The following is a 19744-nucleotide window of genomic DNA, read 5'->3' on the forward strand; positions in this document are numbered from 1 at the left end:
GGATGGCGGGCGGCGAGGAGCTGAAGGTGGGACCGAACCCGCAGCTGCAGCCGAGGCTCCGCGGGTGGAGAGTGGTGACGGCGCTGCCCTGCGGGGTCAGCGCTGGGAGCTGCACTCAGCACCTCCATCCGTGACACCAAGATGGTCTGCGATCGTAATGATCACCCACAGAACCACGGGGGGGCCGGGCTGGACGGGTCCTTAGAGGCCAACCTCCAACCCATAAAACCACAGAAAAGCAGAGGGGACCTCATCTCTGTTCATAGCGGGGAATGGGACCAGAAGGTTCCAAGGGCCCCTTCCAACCCAACCCCTGCTCTGACCCCACAACGTGCTCAGGAGAACAAATTCCCTCCCCAGGGGGGCTCCAGACCCCACAAAGGGACACAGAGGCCCTTTGGGACCCCCCCCCCCCCCAGCACCAGCACAACCAATGGCAGACATGCAGCAGCCCCCCGCCCCCCTCCCCACAAAGCAGGCGTGCAGGCAGCCGGCTGCAGGAGCACACGCTGTATTCAGGGCCGCAGGTATCCACAGAACAGCCGCTGGCGGCGACACGGCACAGGTAACACGACAACGTCCACGACACGAGCAGCTCCATGGGGACACGGACGGGGCCTTCCCACTGCCGAGGGACCACGCTGGCCTGAACCCAACAGGAGGTGCTGGGATCCGTGACCTGAGAGCAGATCCAGCAGGAGGTGCCGGGATCCAGGGGCTGGGGCCAGGATTCTTAAGTCCGTGCCAGGATCCAGTGGGTCCAGATCCATCAGGAGGTGCTGGGATCCATCAACCCCCACCGGCATCCAGCAGGTAGGACCAGATCCATCAGGACCCATCACATGGGGCCGGATGCATCATGCGGTGCCAGGATCCGTCACGTGGGGCTAAGATCCTTAAGTCCATGCCAGGAGCCATGGGGTGATGCCAGCATCCATCAACCCTTCCCAGGACCAAGCAGATGACCCTAGGATCCATTCGATGGCCCCAGAATCCACCATGTGGTGCCAGGATCCATCACCTAAGGTCATCGTCCTTAAGTCCATGCCAAGATCCACTGAGCGATGGCAGGATCCATCAACTCATTCCAGCACCCATTGGGCAGTCCCAGGATCCAGCAACCCACCAGCTGAGGTCAGGATCCTTAAGTCCATGCCAGGATCCATTCAATGGTCCCAGAATCCATCATCAGGGGCCAGGATCCAACAGGTGGTCCCAGGATCCATTGGACAAGGCCAGGATCCATTGGATGCTCCCAGGATCCATCAATTGATTCCAGGATCCATCGGATGCTCCCAGGATCCGTCAGGCGGTCCCACAGGCGGCCCCACAGCCCTCCCTGCTGTAGAAGGGCCCCAGGGGGGTTCAGGAGCCATTTAACAGCAGTTGTCGCCACTTCCAGATGCAAAAAAAAAAAAAAAAAAAAAAAAAAAGGCAGTTGTTCTGAAAACCCATTACAAAGCAAAGGTTGGAAGATCCCGTATAGAAACACCACCCCCCATCTCCCTACTGCTGCACAGCTATCCCCAGAAAACAAATAAAATGAAACAAAACCACTTAAATACAACTTCATAAATATTAAATCATAGGGAAAAAAAGAACGGGGAGTCGGTTTTCTTCCCTCCTGGTAAAAAAAAACAGAACGAGAAACACGAACCATTACAGGAGATGGGAGGGAAGGTAAGAACAGCGTCTAATATAGACAGTTATTTTGGCTGTAAGGTGAGGGCAGCAGCGGGGGAAGAGCCCACCTTCCTCCCAGCGCTGGTGGGGTCGGCGTGGGACGGCACCGGGGGCACCGGGAGCCGCAGAACCCCGCTCTGGGTCTGGCCGCCCAGAGGATAAGGCCATTCCGTGGGGTCTTTTCAAACAAAACTAAGAAATAACATCCAAAAGGGGGCTGGGATGTTGGGTTGGGTTGGGTTTTTTTTTCCATGGGTGTTTTTGTTTTTTCCTTAAAAAAATATCAGTGCCCACTCGAGGTGGGAGGTGGCACCGCAAAGCGCCGCCCTCTGCACCACCGCTCCTGGGCTCCTCTGCACACAGCAACCCCGCAGGGGCACAATTACATCCCTTGGCTTTTTTTTTTTTTCTTTTTTTCCTTTTTTTTTCTCCAATATATAAAAAAGAAAAACCAACGGAGGATTCCAACCCGTTGGGAACGCGGGCTGGAGTCGCTTCCTATCCTAAAAAATAAAACCCAAAAAGCGTTCCGTGCAAACGCAGCTCAGCCCAGTGGGGCTGCCAGGTTGGGTCCGTCTGCGAAGAAATGGTGACAGATTCCCACAGCTGAGCTCAGGGCAGAGATCTGCATCCACAAAGGGGCACCGAGGGGACGCAGCCCTCCTGCACAGCGCGGCTCAGGGCCCCGTCTGCGGTCACACAGAGCAGAGCTGAGGGGAAGGGCTGGAGCTGAACTGCAGGAAACGCCGACGTTAAAAACTCGTTGGAAATACAAAAGGTGAACGCGTCGCTCCGAGGCAAACTGCCGGTGGGGCCAAAAAACTCCTATGGGCGGCAGTTTGTGGTGGCAGCATTGCGAGCCTTGGAGGTCAGAGCCTTTTTCCAAAGGCCTTCAGTCCAGTGGAGCAGTTCCTCCTCTTCCTCCTCCTCCCCTCAGGGCGGCTCAGGCCCTGGGCTCAGGCAGCAGCGCAGTGCCTGGAGGTCTCCGCTGATCCGCTCTGCTGGGCTGCCTGCACTGCGCAGCCAGCCTGGCTCTCAGCTTCCTGTCCAGGTAACATTTCCAAAAAAAAAAAAAAACCCCACAAAAAAAAAAAGAAAAACACAAAAAAACCCAAGAACCAAAAAACAAACTAAAAACCACGAAGGTCAGCAACGGGGGCTGAGCGCGCAGAGCCCACGCAGAGCACGGAACCTCCTGCTGCCAGCGTCGGCTCAGAGCTGCCTCACTGCAATGAGAAGAGGGGGAGATGTTGGTGGGGGGGGAGAAGTGTGGGGGGAGCCCAGCAGCCGCGCCTGGAGCTGCTCTGCCTGGATGGATGCACAGCGGAGGGGCGGCGCTCCCCAACCTCCACCTCCCCATGGACTGGGGGCTCTGCCAGCATTTATTGTCCTCACAGAGGCTGAGGCCAGCTCTCATCCCTGCCCCCTGACCACCCTGGGTGCCCAGGAGTGCAGCAGCTCTGCTTTACCTCCTGCTTCACCCAACAAAAGGTTGTGGGGCGGTGGACACCACCAGGCTGCGTGTGGCATGGGGCAGACGGGGCCACCATGCACACAGGTGGGTGAGGGTCTGCCCCCCACATCCCCTCCCACCCTGAACCACTCAGCCCCTCCTCAGAGGTTACTCACGAAGCTGATCTCCGTCTCCTGCAGCTCTTCCAGCTGCTCCCTCAGCTCCGAGGAGGGCTCAGGGACGGACGGTCCTGGGGAGCTGCTGGGGAGACAGAGGGGGAAGAGCTGTAAAGCAGCATTGAAGTGGGAGCGGCCATGAAATCGCCTCTCCTGCTGCGCCCAGCACAGCAGAGCAGCCCACAGAAGGGGTCAGAACAGAGCTGCCTGGAGCAACACCTGCACGTCCAACCTGGTGAGGTGAGCCCCTATGGAGCCCGCGAGCACCGCACTGCCATGATGGGGGTCTGGGGGGAAAGCAGCACGGGGACACAGCAACACAGCGCCGACGTCAGCGCCAGGCACTGCAATGGAGGCACTGCAATGGAGGCACTGCAATGGAGGCACTGCAATGGAGGCACTGCAATGGAGGCACTGCAATGGAGGCACTGCAATGGAGGCACTGCAATGGAGGCACTGCAATGGAGGCACTGCAATGGAGGCACTGCAATGGAGGCACTGCAATGGAGGCACTGCAATGGAGGCACTGCAATGGAGGCACTGCAATGGAGGCACTGCTGTGCGAAAAGCTGTTGGCAAAGCTCCCGTGCAGCAAATGGGAGTGACGTCCTGCAGGATGCAGCACATGGGGCCGGATCCCACCAGCAGGATGCATCCCATGGAGCTGCATCCTCTCCCGACAGAACGCTCAGTGTTGGTTACAGGGCTGTGCCTCCAGGACTCGACTGGGGCCAATCCTGGTGCTCAGGGCAGTAGGATGTCCCCCCCAAAATTAAGCCCAGCCACCCCCAGAGCTCCTCGCCAGCAGCTGACACTCACAGTGCCCCAAACCTCAGGACCCTCTGCCAGAAGCTGAATGACAGAGCTGGGCTGGAGCAGAGGACTCCCACACACCTCAGAACCAGGCTGTGCTCTTAGCGTGCTTCAAAGCTCTGTGAACTTGTCATAGGATCAGGCTCAAAAACATTAGGTTGGAAAAGACCCTCAAAGGTCATCAAATCCAACCACCAACCTGACCAGACTCAGTGCCACCCAGTGCTGAGTGCACTGCAAGGCTCCCATCTCCGACTGCAGGCAGTTCCTTTCCAGCTGCCTCGTTTGGGTCAGTGCTGTTCAGGTTGGCACAAGCTGTGCAATCCAGCTGCTGAACACACCATCAGCCCTCGGCTTTGATCCCTACACCTCTCCCAGCTGCAGCAGTGCTCCAAAAGAGAAGCAGTGAGGGCAGCATTTCCCTCGCTGCATCCCCAGGGCATCCCCAGCGACCCCCTGCATCGAGCTCCCCTTTCTCTCTGCACGAAACAGGACTCACCCATGCCTGATCTGACAGACGGGCGTCACTCTGCTCCCTGGCAGCATCCCTCCCTGCTCAGTGTCACATCCCCTCTGCAGCCTGGCACTTTGCAGCAGGGCACACTGCTGCCGCACCAAAGCAGCTCTGGAGCAGGCTGACCCTGCTGCACCCTGCTGGGCTCACTCACTCAGGTCTGCCCCCAGAGTGACAAACACTCCTCCAGACCACTGCTCCTGTAGGCACCCCTCTCTAACCTCCTTCCAACAACTGATGTTGTGCTGAACCAATCACCTACGAACCACGGGCAGCGCAAGGCAGACCCTCAGGGCACATCTCCCCAAACAAACCCTCTGGACGGGAGAAGGCCTCCAGCAAAGCATGGTTCCTCCCTCACCTAGACAGGAAGGCAGCAGTCCTAGCGAAATCCTTTGCTGAGCTGTCGGCTTTGTGCACCTGCACGCCCACTGACCTACGCAGAGATCGAAGGAGAGACAGCCTGGTTAAGGACACACAACTCCCCGGGCACGCGGACGGACTGGGAAGGAGCAGCTCTGGTTTAGGATCCCTACTGAGAAGTTTCCATGTTTTAGAGAGGGAATAAAAGGAGTGAATTACAATCATATCTCGTCCTCCTGCAGCTGAGGACAGAGCAGACACTTTCATTAGTGCCACGGTGCAGGAATGAGGAAGGTGGGTTATGACCGCTTCCAGGAAGAGGAGTTAGCACCTCAGAACTTCTGCGCATGGGATCGTGCTCTGACCACAGCTCCTCCTCGTCACCCTCAATTCTCACCACTGGGCAACAAAGGGAACATTCCAGGGCAGCCATCTGCTCCTCAGCCATGCACTGCAGCTCCAGGGACACCCAGAGGCACAGAGCTGCGCCCAGCCCTGCGCGTCGCCCCAGCGCCCTGCAGCATCACGCTGCGCTCCTGGCGCATTCTGGCAGCGCCTCGTAATCAGCACAATTATCTCAGCTCCAGGAAGAGGCCATCAAGCACAAAGAACGAAAAGCCGCCAGGACGTCCGCTCAGCCCAAGCACAGATGCAAAACCGCAGCGTGTGCTCAGGACCACAGCGGGCTGCGGCAGCGCCCCGCATGCATGCTGGCCTGGCACTGAGCTCACTTGCTGCACAGGGCTGCTCGTGCCAGGGCCCCCCAGAGCCTCACCTGTTTGCGGGTGAGTGGAGACCTCCGCTGCCCAAGGAGGAGGTGGACAAAGTGGTGGCGACGGAATCGCTGTTGGCTTCGTCCACAGGCAGAGTCCTGGGCAGGAGATCCGGGCGGCCGAGGTGGGAACCTGAGTGGGAGCACAGCAGTTCCAGCACCTGCACGAGGTGCGGGCGCAGCCCCCCGTAACGGCGGGGTGTGGATCCCACCCACCGCACCTCAGACCCGTGAGCACAGCAGGACCAGCCCTGCCCTCCTGGAAATCCAATCCAAAGCAGCACTGCGAAATCACCCGCAGGCTCCTGCAGAAAGCTCTGCTGTGCCAAAGCAAGCTGAGGAACACCTGGGAGGCGTTTCTCTCCCCCCATCCCAAACACCAACCTTGCTCCACGTCCGCCTCTGTCGTGACTTGTGCTTTTGTCTCACACGACACATGCAGCTGGGAAGGCACTCCTCCCTGACAGCTGCGCCTCGGAACCGCGGTGCCGGAGCGGCTCTTCTTGGAAGGGGATGGCTTCACTTCAAGACAAAAACAACAAGGCAGAGCTTCACTACTGCACAGAGCTCAGGAGGAGGAGACCCAACACAGCCCCGTCCCAGCTGGCACACAGGGAAACACACTGATGCATGAAGCAGCTCCGTGCGGCCGCGTTTGCAAAGCAAGGACAACGCAGGAGGAGGGTATGCGGCACGGCAGGCTCCCCGATGCCCTCACACACTGCTGTGCTCCTCCCCAGCCCCAGCTGCTGAGCACGAAGCCAGGCACACCGGCACCACGGCAGGGACCCCACGTGGAGAACTTACAGGGAATCTTCTTGAATACTGTGTTGCACATGAAGCGCTGGAATCTTTCAGCATAGAAGCTGGGTCTGTGCACAGAAACGGTGTCCTGAAAGGGATGAGCAGTGTGGAAACCTGCATTAGTAAGTGATGGCGGTTAACGGCAGCCCCCCAGCCCTGACCCGTGCTACATTGGCCTGGGAATATTTCTGGGTGCCTGGGAATGTTTCTGGGCACTGCCTTCATGTAGAAGAGCAACACACAGAGCCCTTGGAAACCCAGGACACTGCGCAGTGAGCACCTGCAGCGAGCTGAACAGATGAGGGTGCTGTGTTTGCTGCTTACCCCATCGTGCACAAGGGCCTTCCAGGAGTGCTCCAGCTTCTTCACAAACCTGACAAAGCAGAGAACAAAGATGAGGTTTCACACCAATTTGTGCCGTTTGGTGCCCGCACGGCGCTGAGCTTCTCTGACCAGCAGCACCCGAGCAGTGGCTGTGGCCATTCTAAGCCACTGCTTGTTTTCTCCTCACCGCTTCCTGCACACAACAACCACTGAGCACAGAAATAACCTCTGCCAGAGGCGATCCCTCCTGGGAACGGGAGGCAAACACAGTAAACAAGACCCGGAAACCAATCCCCAAACACCCAACTCCAAGAAAATAACAACAGAGAAATAAAGGCAGCCAATAAAATGCATCTTAACTCCCTTGGAAGCCAGACCTCCACACGGAGCACAGCCAGCAGTGCGAAGCTGTGCCCCCCACGCGACACACAGCTGCCCTCAGACTGCCCTACCTGTAGGACTGCAGCACATCGATGATGCCCACGTAGAGGAGCAGCCTCTCCCCCTTGGCGTTGCGGGCAGGAATGCCCCCCATCCTGCAAGGACAGAGAACAGCGCCTGCTGGTGAGGTTGGCTCGACCTTCCCAGAGCTGTGCAGTTTCACTGGAGACTGATCCCAACCCAGCCACGAGGAGAGCAAGCAACTGCAGTGAGCTGCCGCTGCTGCCCGCAGGGGTGGAGGCAGCGGGGATCAACCAAAGCACAGAATCACAAATGGTTGGAGCTGGAAGAGACCCTGAAAGGGCACCTCACCCCCCCCTCAATGAGCAGGGGCACCCACAGCTCCACCTGCACTCACAGCTCACCAGCCTCCCCACGGGAGTCTGCAGGGACGGGGCACCACCACCCTCCCACCTCTGGGGATCCTGTGCCAGCACCTCAGTGCCCTTCTCGTAACCACTGTCTTTACTGTGCCCTGCCTAAACCCCTCTTTTAACTGGGAACCATTTCCCCTCATCCTATCTCACGGGCCCTGCTGAAGACCCACCCCCTTCTCTTTCAGAGCCACCAGCACGTCTCTCAGAAAGGCAGCAGCAGGCACCCCAAAAGCCCACACGAAGGCAGCCCTGCAGCAGAGCAGCACACACTCACTGGTCGTCTGTCTCTATGGTGCCTCCCCTGCGGGCCTCCCCCTGGATGGACTCCATGGCAGTGGAATACAGGGCCTTCTGCGCCGCAGGGCGCCGCGTGTCGGCCTGGGACGTTCCGTCTGCCATCGCGTGCTCCCTCTGTGCCAGGTCCATGTTATGGATTGCCACCAGCAAACTGTAATCCATGATTTTAAAACTCTGCAGGACCTGGGCAGAAAGTTGACAAAGCCTCATTGCCACCGTGAGCCCCGTGAAGCTGCCGACAGGGCACCACAGCATCGCCAGCGGTGCCACCTGGACCCCAGCACGGCCAGGGGATGAATTCAACCCACAGCCTGCCTCTGCCAGGCGCCAGGAAGGCCTGCAGTACTCCTCCTGTGCAGGAGACCCGGAGCAGGGACTGCACTCTCGCACAGCTGCTGGCAGGCTCAGAGCTGAGCCCACTGCCCGGACCCGGCACGCCTGGCACAGGGAGAGGGCACACGGCTTCCTGCCCACAGCACTGCCAAACTGCAGGCTGCCCAGCCAGCACCCCCAGGAGGGGATGCAGGACTGCTGGGTGCCAACAGAAAGGTTCAAAAGAATTCCTCCCAGCACCTCCACTTACCAAACAGTCTCTCTGCAACGTTTTGCACAGAGCATTATACATGTCTGAGTCCAAGAAGAGGCCGTCGGGGATGTCCTGCATAAAATCCAAGTCCTTGTAGGTGGGGAAGACCTTCTCCCTCTCCTTCTGGGATGCCCTGCGTTTGTAGGTGGAGCCCTTCAGGTCGTATTTGAGGTGCATCTTCACAGAACGTGGCAGCAGGTTGTTCATCACCACAATGCGGATGTTTTTGCCCCCGGCTTGGACACAATACAAGCCGTAAAACTTGGGCAGCAGCGTCCTTGGGTTCTGATTCAAGTTCTAAAAGAACCAAAGATGCAGAGATGCCTTCAGAGCCATGCTGACTATTTACGTTCTGCCCAGCAGAGCTGCCTGCTCCTCCCCGTGGAGCCGGCAGCAGTTCAAAGCATTTGCCAAAGAAACAAAGAGGTGAGGGTGGGCAGGGGGCGACAGGCCGGCACTGCCCACTGTTAACATCACCCTGCAAAGCCGAGGGTCAGATCAGCCCACGAGTGCAGAACTCCCTGCTCACCACACAGGGACACGCAGGGCCCTGTGTGAGGCTCACGGCACAGAGCCCAGCAGGGAGCACGCAGTGCTACGAGCAAAGAAAGCCTCTCCTGGCCTCACTTACCATGTAGTAGCCGGGCAGCAGCTTCTGCAAGAACTCTGCCTCTTTGTGCTGAACTGTCTTGATGATAAACTCGTCATCGCTGGACACATAGAAGAGGGATCCACTGGCCCCAGAGTTGGAGAGCTCAATGAGGGGCTCACTGCAGAGCGAGTACTGGGGAGGAGGAGGAGAGAAAAGCAGAGGTGGAACACGGCAGCACGGCGCTGCTGCCCTTCAGACAGCACCAGGCAAACCCCGGGGCCACGGACTGCATCCACTGCTGTGCTCCCAGAGCTCCAAGCAGACACAGAGCACAGGAACCCCCCCGAGCACCCGGCAGCCGTACCAGGTAATCGTCCGGCCGGATCCCAAACAGCTCCCGGAAATATCGGAAGGCCACCGGCGCGTAGGTTTTGAAGCGGAAATCGTTGTAGTGGTGAGCTGGAGTGAGGTTACTGCCTTCGCTGCTCGAGGAGAGAGGGCACACGTGGGTTTGCATCATTCAGGGCTCCTAAGGGACGATCTGAGCAGCAAGGCCTGCTCTGGCTGTCCCCTAACGCACCGCCTGGACTGAACACATCCAGCCCAGGGAGGCGCACAGCAGCACAGCTGCATTTATGTGTTCAGCAGACCTATGGGAGCCACAGCAGAGCTCTGCAGAAACGGAGCTGCTCGGCACGCAGTGCCTCTGCTCAGCACAGCTGTGCTCCCCCAGCTCTGCTGCTGCCTCCTAAAAGCGAGCAGGGCTGGGAGCTACTGCTGCTACTGCTGCCAAAGCACGACAGAAAGGAAGAAAGCAAGCACTGACCTTGGGAAGAAAATACTTTCTACTACGTAGAAATCTTGCATGAGAACATCTCTTTCAGGTTTAGTGCTCAAGCTCCCAACCGTGTGTGTGATGCCCAGCTGGATGGCACCTTTCAAGGCTGATGACGTTGTCTGGAGGAGCAAAGGAAACGAGTTAGGCAACATAAGTGGCCGACTGGGAAGAGGAATGAGAGGAGCTGGAGGAAAGAGAGCCCTATGCTCAGAAACGTGCTGTTAGAGGGGCCCTGCACAGCCACCACTTCTACCTGCTGGCTTCTTTCTCAACGAGCAGCACCACCACAGCTCTGTCCCGAGGCAGCCTGCAGAGCGCAGCAGCAGGGCGAACACCTCCCTGTCCCACCCCAGTAACAACGTTCTGCTCAGTTCTGGCTGAGCTGTGAAGGACCTGAGTGCAATTTCATTGCTCCCCCCACATCCTATGCTTAGAGGGGAGGTGGCCTCATTCCCCTGCCACCAAACACAGCAGGCAGCAGCTCAGTAGGGCTACACAGCACAGCACACACCACCCCATTTCCTGACTGGTGCCAGGCCAGGGCTCCTCAGCCCTAAAGTTCGCTATCATGGCAAAATAAGGAGTGCAGACAGGCAGCCACTCCTGCCCCTGTGCTCAAGCTGTCCCAGAACAATGCCAGACTGTGTTCCTGCACAGCTGCTGGAATCAGGAGTTCTCCTCTGTGCAGCACATGACCTCACCCTGCGGGCTCCCTTCCCACACCAGCCCAACACCCCGTGCCACGCAGCCACCACACAACACCCTGCTCCTCTCCAGCTGCCTGCCTGCATTTCCCATTTCCTCTGGTTTCCTGGGGGAGGGAGGAAGAATGCGATTCCTTTTCCCCCCCACACCCTGTGCTGCTTGACCACAGCTCTCAGCTGAGCGCACGCGGCCCTGCCTGCTGGTGAGCACAGAGCACAGAGCCACGTTGCCAAGGAACGAGAGTTTCCCTCCTCCATCCACCAGCGAGGCAGGCCGAGCAGCTGGCCGCCTGTTTATCATCACTTCCACAGGGGAAAGAATTCCAGAAAAACAACTCGCCACCCCTGGAAAAAGAAGGGATGGAAAAAAGGCGGCCTGCCCAGTAATCTTGTTCCCAGATCGGCCCCATGCAGCACTCCAGCAGCTCCAGGGGCCCTCGCGAAAAAACACTTCAGGCATTTTGCGGCAGCTCTGCTCTGTTCTCCTCCCACTGCTGCCCAACCTGGATTTCAGAGGGATCCAGAGGCAGTGAACGTGAAGGCAGCAGTCAGTGCAGGACAGACACCGTAACAAAACTCCTGCCATGCGCTCACACCATGACCAGAGCAGCTCTGGGGCACAGATCTGGACGAGAAGCTCTGCCTGCACCAAGTGCACAGAGCCCTCATCTGCTCCACCTCCCCCCAAACCCAAACTCACATCAGAGGTGTCACCATCCCTGTGAAGCCCAGCAGAGTGGAAGCAGCATCCACAGAGCTGCCACAGCTCCAGCTTGTGGCAAAGCCCTAACAATCCCCCTTTTTGACATTCCAGGAATGCCACAAGACCTGTAGGAAGGACCTGCCCCAGGAGCATAGGATCAGCCAGAAAAGGCCTGGGAAGTTGCTGCCAGCAGGCAGTGCTTAGAAGCCATCTCCTTCTGAAGGCTCCAAGAGCAGCTGTGGGAAAGGAGCAGCTCTGCCCACTGCCCTCACAGCTCGGAGCGCTGCGCTCCCTCTGAGCGACCGTCATGGCCACCCTGCAGCACCCAGTGACACCCAGCCTTGGCTGCCCTGGCTGGGATCCACATCACGCAGAGCAGCAGAGCCGTGCGGCGGCGCTCACCTTCTTGTAGGTGGTCTCACCCGTGGAATCCACTCCTCTGTGCCCCTTCTTTATCGTCTGAGAGCCCGGCTGCCCTGAAGAGCCTGGCATCTGGGATGGAGGAAAAGGTGGTAAGAAGGGGGGCTCAGAACACAGCGTGCTCCCAAAGCACCCAGCACAGCAATGACATTTGCACAGCCAGTACTGCGCCGTGCCACATGCTGATGCCCAGGACAGCGATCAGCAGCAGCTCCTGCCATCCACCTGCAGCCACCATGGGCCCCTCTGTGGGATTCTTCGTCTGTCCCTGTTGTCACAAAGCCCAGCAAGGCCAACTCCCTGGGGAAGCAGCTTAAGAAAGCTGCGCACACAGCCCTGACTCACGGCTCAGGAACTCACTTGGCTGGCTCCAGTCTGAGCACAGGGCTGCTCTGCTGGCAGGACGGCTCAGCCCCAGCACAGCGGGGGAACCCAAAGACTGCTCTCACTGCTGTGCTTCCCCTGGCTTTCCTGCTCCCTCCCCGACCCCATTTCCGAGGCAGGAATTGGGTGTTTGGAGCTCTTAGCCACAAACTTACCTCTGGGGTGAGCGACTTTTTGACAGCAGACGGCCCTGTGGGACAAAAAACTGCAGTCAGGAGGAGGGAAGCACAGCACACGAGCAGCCCAGTGACGGCGGCAGCGGAGGAGCACTGACCCACGGCTGCTCCCCCCCGGCAGAGGGGCTGGGGGTGTTTCTGGGCACAGGGAGGGCTGCGATGTCTCTCGGTGCCACAAAGCTACCAGGCAGACCGGGCCCAAAGGCGGAGCAGAGAACAGCAGCTTTGGGCCTGAAACAGGCAGACTTGGCTGCTATTTCCTTGTCGTTTCTTCTGTCTGCTTCAGACATGCAGGATTTTAATTGGGAGCTGTGACAGCACCCACTGCAGCACCCCACCACGACACCCCCTGCAACTCCTCCCCACAGCCAAGCAGCTGCTGACTGGGATGAGCCCTGCAGCACAGACCCCGTGTCAGCCCTACCAAACCACAGACCTTTCTCATCTCCACATCTCAGCCCGCAGGAACCCACGGACCTTTCAGATCTCCACATCTCAGCCCTGTCCTCGGAGGTCTCCTCCAACCCTAACAATCCCACGATCCTACAATTCCTGCAGTGAATGCTGGGGATGGGCTAGTGGTTGGACTTGGCGACTTCAGAGATCCTTTCCAACCCTGATGATCCTGCTTAGGGACAGTGGCACGGTGGGGATGGGCTGGGGCCACACTTGATCTTGGAGGTCTTTTCCAACCCTAACGCTCCCTTGATCCTGTTGAGGACATGGGCTTGGTGGGATGGGTTGGCATTGGACTCGGTGGTCCTGGAAGTCTTCAGCCTCAACAATTCTGTTTCTGTGAGTGTGGTGGGGATGCCGATAGTTGGACCTGATGATCTCAGAGGTCTTTTGCAACCCCATTGATTCTATTCCGCTTCCAAGCTCCACCAGGATGCGGGGATGGGGAAAAAATCCCAGCCATGTCAATACAGCACCCATTCAAGAGCAAATCAATCTCTTTTTAAACACAAATTTACCAGTTTGTCAATTGAAACCACCAAGATCCCAGCAACCCCACTGCAGCAGCAGCACCAGCCTCATCCCCTTGGAGATTAGCTGTGTTAATATTTAATCACCCATGCAAATCCCCGCTCCAGCAGGGTTTAACCACAGCTCCCTCAGAGCAGCAGATCCCCACCGCGCTGCCTGGACCCCGCAGCACACAGTGGGGGAACGCAAGCCAAGCCACGAGTTCACACCCAAGCCCTGCCTGTTCAGGGGGTGCTGCTGGGGGTCCAACCAGAGCCCAGGCTGCATGGGGGCCCCAGGAGCCCGGCCATAACGAGCTGCAGCACCCCAGCGAGGCGCTGATCAGCCGTGAGGGCAGCAGCAGGGCTGGGGGCTCCATGCGATCGCCCCGTTTCCCTGCACCCAAGGCAGGTTTTATGGCTGGTTTTGTCCACACACACACACAGGCTGCCCGGAGAAGCGAAGGTGTTAAACTGCGAGCTGTAAGCAAAACACAGCAACGCAGCTCAGGGGAGCACACAGTTCTGGATCTGCTGGAACCAAACAGAACCCAGGCTGAAAAACAGCAGCGGGACCCAAGGGTTCGTCCTGGACAGAGGCAGCAGATCCGGGTTAAGGTCACATCCAAAACCAAACTCGCCCTGCCCCACAGCAGCCGCCTTTTCCCTTCGCTCTCAGTGCTGGGCTCAATCCCTTCCGTGCTGCAGCAGCTCCTCCAGCTGCAGCTGCCCGGGAGCATTTTCAGACCCAAAGTCTGTACTTCCCAGGGGTAACGGCTGGAAAAACCAAAGCTGAGCACAAGAGACGGGCACAGAACTCATTCTGAGGGGCCGGGAGATGCTTCGGCTTCAGCGCCGGCAGCCCCAGCACCCACCTGGCAGCACAGCAGCATGCAACAGACAGCAGTGACACCCAGCTCTACATCTGAAGCCAGACCGAGGTCAGCCGCACTTCTGCTGATGTCAGACAAAAAATAACAAGCCAAAACGTCAGCACACCCAAACACGGCACCCGCCGGGGCCGGGACACGGCACGGCTCAGAGACACCCGCTGTGCTTCCACCCACAGCCCCCAGCGACCCCGCAGGGTCAGAGCTGCAGGTGGGAGCAGCGGGGGGCCGCTCTGCAAAGCCGGCCGGGGGCACGGAGCACAAACAGCCACTGTGGCACGGCGTCGGTTACCGCGCAGAGGAGCTGCGTGCAGCGCAGAGCTTCTAACCTCTTCGGAACGACATCACCGAGCAGCACAAAAAGCTGAAATCTGGACGAGGGAAAAACAGAGAGGTTACGTGGAGGGCAGCGGGAATTTCGGCTGCAAGAAACGGCGGCTGTTTGGGATGTCGGGTCCCTGAGAAAGTCAGAGAAACACGGAAAGAAACGCGGCCGTGCCACCCTGCCAGCCCCTCCACGCACAGCGCAGCGTGAGCCGAGCAGGGCGACTTCAGGGCGCGAAGCCGCGCCAGGGCAGCACTGCGAGCATCGCCCACAGCAGCAGCCACTGCTGGAACACTGCAGGACTCAGCCGGTGCTCTGGGAATGAAGGTGAGCCGTGAGGGATCCCTCAGCCCTGGGAGCGAGGGAGGCAGAGTCTGTGGGGGTGGAACAATTAATTAATCACTGCGAGGTGCTGCGAGCGGAGCAGCGCTGCAACAACGCAGCAGAAGCTTTTACTTCCACAGGGGAACCCGGTCACTGCGGGGTCAGCGCCGGCCCCAAAGCCACGCGGCTCCCATCTGCTGCCCCAAGGGGTGAGCTCCGTCCAGCCCCACACAGCAGCTCCCCGTGCCTCCGGCTGCCCTCCTTCGTCTCCATCCCAGAGCGGCGCCCTGCCCGGCTGCCTGCAGCTCAGCACCAACGGGAGCTCTGTGTGCTCAGAGCGCTCCAGGAGCCACAACACCACGTCACCGCCGTCCCCAGCAGTTGAGGGGCTGCCCATCATCCTGCTCACGGGCTCGGCACGAAGCTCTGCCCCCCTCCTATAAGGGGCTGAGTCCCCGCCGCTCTCACCCCTCCGGGACGATTTCCTCCCCAGAAGGGATGAAGCCATTCTGAGAGCGATTCTTTTGTCTGCGGCCGCCGGGGAGGGGCCCGAAGCCCCGGAGGGTGACAATGAACTCCCAACTCTCTCTCTGAGCTCCGTCCTTACAAAGCACAAAGAACCAAACGATCGAAATCCCGCATTAGCATTTTTGGCACACGCCGCTTCAAAAGCGAAAACAGCAAAATGAGAAATCCTCCCCCGTGTTTCCCCGGGAGCAGGAAGGGTGGGACGCCCCAATCCTTCCGTCCCCGGCATTTCAGCTGCAAGACGCTGAGTAATCGGCCCTAGGGTGAACACTGAGCTGTGGGGCCGGCTTTAGGGTTTACTCATGGAGAAAGCAAAGCTTTGTGCCCAGAACAGTCGGCCCCACATTCACTGGGGTCTGAGATGCTTCGGGGTTTTGCACTGGAAAAAGTAAAGCCCCGTGCCCAGAGCAATCAAAACCAAAGCCATCGCCTCCCTTTAGTCTGTGAGAGGCCCCAGAGATGGGATAAGAGCTTTAAATGCTGCAGCCGAGGTGAGCGCACTTCACGTACGGCCCACGTCACGCTCTGCCAGCAGGACTGAAATCCTGCAGGAAAGGCTCCCTGGCCAGCACCAAACTACCCTCGAAAGCAAACAGCAGCACTGATCCCAGCAGGAAGGGAGAAGAGGTTGCCTCGTGCACTTGCATCTCCTCCCCGATGTGAAGCTCTGGATGCAGCTCCTCTTCCAGGTGGGAGAGATGAGATGTGTGACAGCTCCAGGCTCCCAAAGGGAACCCCAAAGCACGGCGGGAGGAGACCCTGCAGCCTCACCCTGAGCCGGCAGAGCCACGGACCCCTATTCCCCACAGTGCTGTGGGAGCAGCAGGGAGCATCGCCAAAGGGGGCGGGGAGGGGGCAGAGACCCATTTCCAGAGGCCCCAGGAACGAGGAACGCAACGCCAAGAGGCCGCCGAGGTGAGGCCCCGCAGGCTGGCAGCCCCTGGCCTTCTTCCATGGGACTACCAGAAGCCCCCTCCGCCCTGCCCTGCAATCAGCAATGGCCTCGGCACTCTGCCACGGGAACTCAGGGACGGTGCTGCCGAATGCTGACCGGCTGTGGAAGCCACTCCCGCCCCACGTCCAGCACCCCAAACCGGACCCATCCCCCAACTTCAGGGGCAGGAAGGAGCGTAGGGCCCCCCCAACACCGAGACGGCCAAACCACAGCCGTGAGCACCCCGTTGTGCCCCACAGACGCTTCGCTCCCCATCACCCCTCCCCCAGGATGTGTGGGCAGCCCCACAGCCCCCAGTTCCAGCGCTGTACGGCGGCCAAGCCCCCCCCCCCCCCTCCCCGTGCTGGAGCCCTCCGCCCCCCGTGTGGTGCCAAACGGCCGCCGAGATACCCGGAATGCCGCAGCCCCAACCGCCGGGACCCCAAACCCGGCAGGGGGAGGCCGCCATCTCCACCCCCGTACCCCACAACAGCGTCCTGGGCCCCGCCCCTCACGGCCCCTCAGCGCACCCCAGGCCCACCCCGCACCTCTCTCAGCCCCACACGGCCCGACCTCACCCCGGGCCCGACCCCCCACCTCCCACAGCCCCTCCCGCCCCCCAGCAGCCCCTCCTCGCCCCCCAGCGCTCGGCTCAGCGATCCCGCCGTACCCCCGAGGCCGCCGCTGCTGCCGCTGCTGCCCCCCGATTCGGGCCCCGCCGCCGCCATCTTGCCGCCTCCCGCGCCCGCCGTCGCCTCGCGCGAGGCCACGCCCCCTCGGCACCACCCACGGGGGGGGGAGGGGAGGCGCCCCCGCGCGGCCGCGACCACTCGGGATGCGCGGGTGGAAGGGGGGGCGGGATCGCTCAGGGCGCATGCGCAGGATGCGTGCCACGTGACGAGCGGAGGGGAAGTCTTTCAGGGCGCGCGAGGCGAGAGTCACGTGACGCGCCGAGGGCGACCAATAGAAATCATCGGAGTCTTCCGCACCTCCGGCCCGCAAGGGGGCGCTACGTCGCTCGCTCCTCCCGCGGCAGGACGACGAGTCGAGCGCCGATGGCGGCGGCGCCGCCGCGATGAGTTTGGCTGAAGGCCGCGCCCCGCGGCGCACGGCCGGGAACCGCCTGTCGGGGCTGCTGGAGGCCGAGGAGGAGGACGAGTTCTACCAGACCACGTATGGCGGCTTCACTGAGGTGTGCGTCCAGGGAGGGACTTTATGGGAGGGTCGGAGGGACTCTGGGGCGCGCTGAGGGGAGGCGCGGGACCTTAGAGGGGGGTTGGGAGGGGACCCGGGGCACCAAGGGGTCGGGGGGTCGTGAGGGGCTCGGGGGCACTCGGAGGAGTCCTGAAGAGAAGAAAGGGGCTTTATGGGGTTGTGGGGGGGAGGCGAAGGGTTTTAGGGGGTGTGAGGGGAGCTGAGAGGGTTTGAATGAAGGCTGGAGGAGGGTCTGAGGGGGATCGGGGCCTTTAGGAACTTGGGTGGACCCTGAGGGGGTTCGTGAGGGAAACTGAGGGGGGTCCTGAAGGGATTGGAGGCACTGAGGGGGTCAGAATGGGGCAGGGGTGGCATTAGAGGGCCCTTGAGGGGAACTTCAGGGGTAGCTGTCAGGGGTTTCCCCATTGGGGTGGTGGTGGAGCACAGCCCTCAGTGTGACGCTGCCCTTCCGCCCCTCAGGAGTCGGGTGATGATGAGTACCGGGGCGACCAGTCGGACAGCGACGATGAGGTGGACTCAGACTTCGACATCGATGAGGGCGAGGAGCCAACGAGCGACCAGGATGAGAGCGAGCCCAAGCGGCGCCGCCGCGTCGTCACCAAGGCCTACAGAGTGAGGGGACAGCTGGGTGTGGGGCTCGGGTCCCCCTGAGTGTCCTCTGACCCGCTGGGAGGGGATACAGGTGTCCCCAAAAGGATGGGATAATTGCCAACCTGCTAATTGCTAACAGTGGGGAGGAGGTGTCCCTTTGGGGCCTTTTCACAGCGGCAGCCCCATGCAGTTTCTCCCTCCTGCCCAACCCTTAGGAGCCCATCAAGAGCCTTCGACCCAAGAAGGCTGACACCCCCAGCAGCGGCTCCCAGAAGGCCCGAGAGGTGAAATCAGCCCCCCTGGAGCTCCAGGATGAAGTGGGAGACAGTGAGTGGAGGCAGGCTGGGACGCGCTGGCTTCCCTGGGCTGGAGCTGGGCACCCCACTGCCCCGGGAGCTGTGCTGGCCCCACCTGAGCCCCATCCTCTGCTGCAGGCCGGAAGCACATGCGGCAGTCGACGACGGAGCACACGCGGCAGACCTTCCTGCGCATCCAGGAGCGCCAGGTGCAGTCCAAGCGCAAGAAGGGCGGCCCCAACTACGACCGCCCACTGACGCAGGAGGAGCTGCTGGAGGAGGCCAAGATCACGGAGGAGATCAACCTCCGCTCGCTGGGTGAGAAGAGAGCGGGGTGGGGGATGGGGGCGCGGGCACTGGGGGGTGCTGACCCCCCCCGGGCTCATCTCTGCTTTCCCAGAGAACTACGAACGCCTGGAGGCCGACAAGAAGAAGCAGGTGCAGAAGAAGAGGAAGTGCGTCGGGCCCGTCATCCGGTACTGGTCCGTCACCATGCCCCTCATCACAGAGCTGGGCAAGGAGGAGAACGTGGACGTGGAGGGGTAATTTGGGGCACTGGATGGGATCCCGCTGGTTTCCCCCACCGCTCCCATCCCCAACCCTGAGGCTGAGTAGAGCTGTGGGTTTGGGCTGGCATTGCCCACAGCCCCACATTCTGCTCCTGCGGGGCTCCCTGGGTTCCCCCAGCGCCGTGCATCCCTCAGGGCTGACTCCATCTCTTCCAGGTTGGACCAAGACCCGCAGCAGGCAGACGCTGCTGCAGCCCCGGCCTGCAGCGGGAAATGCTCCCGCACCTTCGTCTCCTTCACCGACGACGAAACCTTCGAGCGTTTCTTCCCCAAAGCGAAGGCACCGCGGCTGCCGGTGCGGGAGATCTGCCCGGTCACCCACAAACCGGCCGTGTACCGCGACCCCATCACAGACATCCCCTACTCCAACATCCGCGCCTTCAAAATCATCCGTGAGGCCTACAAGAAGTACATCACGGCCCACGGGCTGCCCAGCGCCGCCGCCGCCTCCGCAGCTTTGGGGGCTGCTCCTCCCGGCCCCGATCCCGGCCTCCGCCCCACGCGCCAGAAAATCATCATCAAGCAGAGCGTGCCCACGGCCTGAGCCTCCTGTGGGGCGGCGACGGATCCTCGCTCGATTTATCTGCTTCCTACTGTTGGTGTTTTGTTGTTTGGGGGTTTTTAATTAAAAGGAAAGAACTGGCAGCGAGGGCTGTGCAGGTGAAGGTGTGCAGTGAGGGGCGCAGG

The 19744-nt window shown here is 60.3% G+C and overlaps 2 protein-coding genes across 10 annotated transcripts; one reads left to right on the forward strand and one right to left on the reverse strand.

Moving 5' to 3' along the window:
- Positions 1 to 495: 495 nt before the first annotated feature.
- PIP5K1A (phosphatidylinositol-4-phosphate 5-kinase type 1 alpha) lies at positions 496 to 17150 on the reverse strand. 9 transcript variants are annotated; one of them, XM_048929231.1, is made up of 17 exons: positions 17057 to 17141; positions 14605 to 14646; positions 12400 to 12434; positions 11843 to 11932; positions 10022 to 10152; positions 9560 to 9677; positions 9235 to 9387; positions 8601 to 8900; positions 7995 to 8200; positions 7355 to 7438; positions 6903 to 6951; positions 6582 to 6666; positions 6159 to 6296; positions 5778 to 5907; positions 5001 to 5075; positions 3313 to 3394; positions 496 to 1395 (listed from the first exon to the last, which is right to left on the reverse strand). In XM_048929231.1, exons 1-17 carry the CDS (start codon positions 17112 to 17114, stop codon positions 1366 to 1368), a joined length of 1806 nt encoding a protein of 601 aa, XP_048785188.1. In that variant the 5' UTR covers positions 17115 to 17141; the 3' UTR covers positions 496 to 1365. The 9 variants fall into 9 exon arrangements, with proteins under 9 accessions (XP_048785188.1, XP_048785186.1, XP_048785191.1 ...); XM_048929229.1 differs by having other exon boundaries at positions 3313 to 3397; XM_048929233.1 differs by lacking the exon at positions 496 to 1395 and adding an exon at positions 1406 to 2909 and having other exon boundaries at positions 17057 to 17140.
- A 238-nt stretch (positions 17151 to 17388) lies between these two features.
- On the forward strand, positions 17389 to 19702 carry VPS72 (vacuolar protein sorting 72 homolog). The gene is made up of 6 exons (XM_048929292.1): positions 17389 to 17578; positions 18061 to 18213; positions 18408 to 18519; positions 18627 to 18806; positions 18889 to 19030; positions 19214 to 19702. Exons 1-6 carry the CDS (start codon positions 17462 to 17464, stop codon positions 19599 to 19601), a joined length of 1092 nt encoding a protein of 363 aa, XP_048785249.1. The 5' UTR covers positions 17389 to 17461; the 3' UTR covers positions 19602 to 19702.
- The last annotated feature ends 42 nt before the right edge of the window (positions 19703 to 19744 follow it).

The sequence above is a fragment of the Lagopus muta genome, chromosome 29 (genome assembly GCF_023343835.1).
Source record: "Lagopus muta isolate bLagMut1 chromosome 29, bLagMut1 primary, whole genome shotgun sequence".
NCBI lineage: Eukaryota > Metazoa > Chordata > Aves > Galliformes > Phasianidae > Lagopus > Lagopus muta.

Coding starts and splice junctions, on each gene's coding strand:
- PIP5K1A (XM_048929229.1), bottom strand. CDS start 17,114: ATGGCGGCGGCGGGGCCCGAATCGGGGGGCAGCAGCGGCAGCAGCGGC. Junction 9,678..10,021: donor GAAAGTATTTTCTTCCCAAG/GTCAGTGCTTGC, acceptor CTCCTCGAGCAG/CGAAGGCAGTAACCTCACTC. Junction 8,201..8,600: donor CGTTGCAGAGAGACTGTTTG/GTAAGTGGAGGT, acceptor CTTTCTGCCCAG/GTCCTGCAGAGTTTTAAAAT.
- VPS72 (XM_048929292.1), top strand. CDS start 17,462: ATGAGTTTGGCTGAAGGCCGCGCCCCGCGGCGCACGGCCGGGAACCGC. Junction 18,214..18,407: donor TCGTCACCAAGGCCTACAGA/GTGAGGGGACAG, acceptor CCCAACCCTTAG/GAGCCCATCAAGAGCCTTCG. Junction 18,520..18,626: donor CCAGGATGAAGTGGGAGACA/GTGAGTGGAGGC, acceptor CCTCTGCTGCAG/GCCGGAAGCACATGCGGCAG.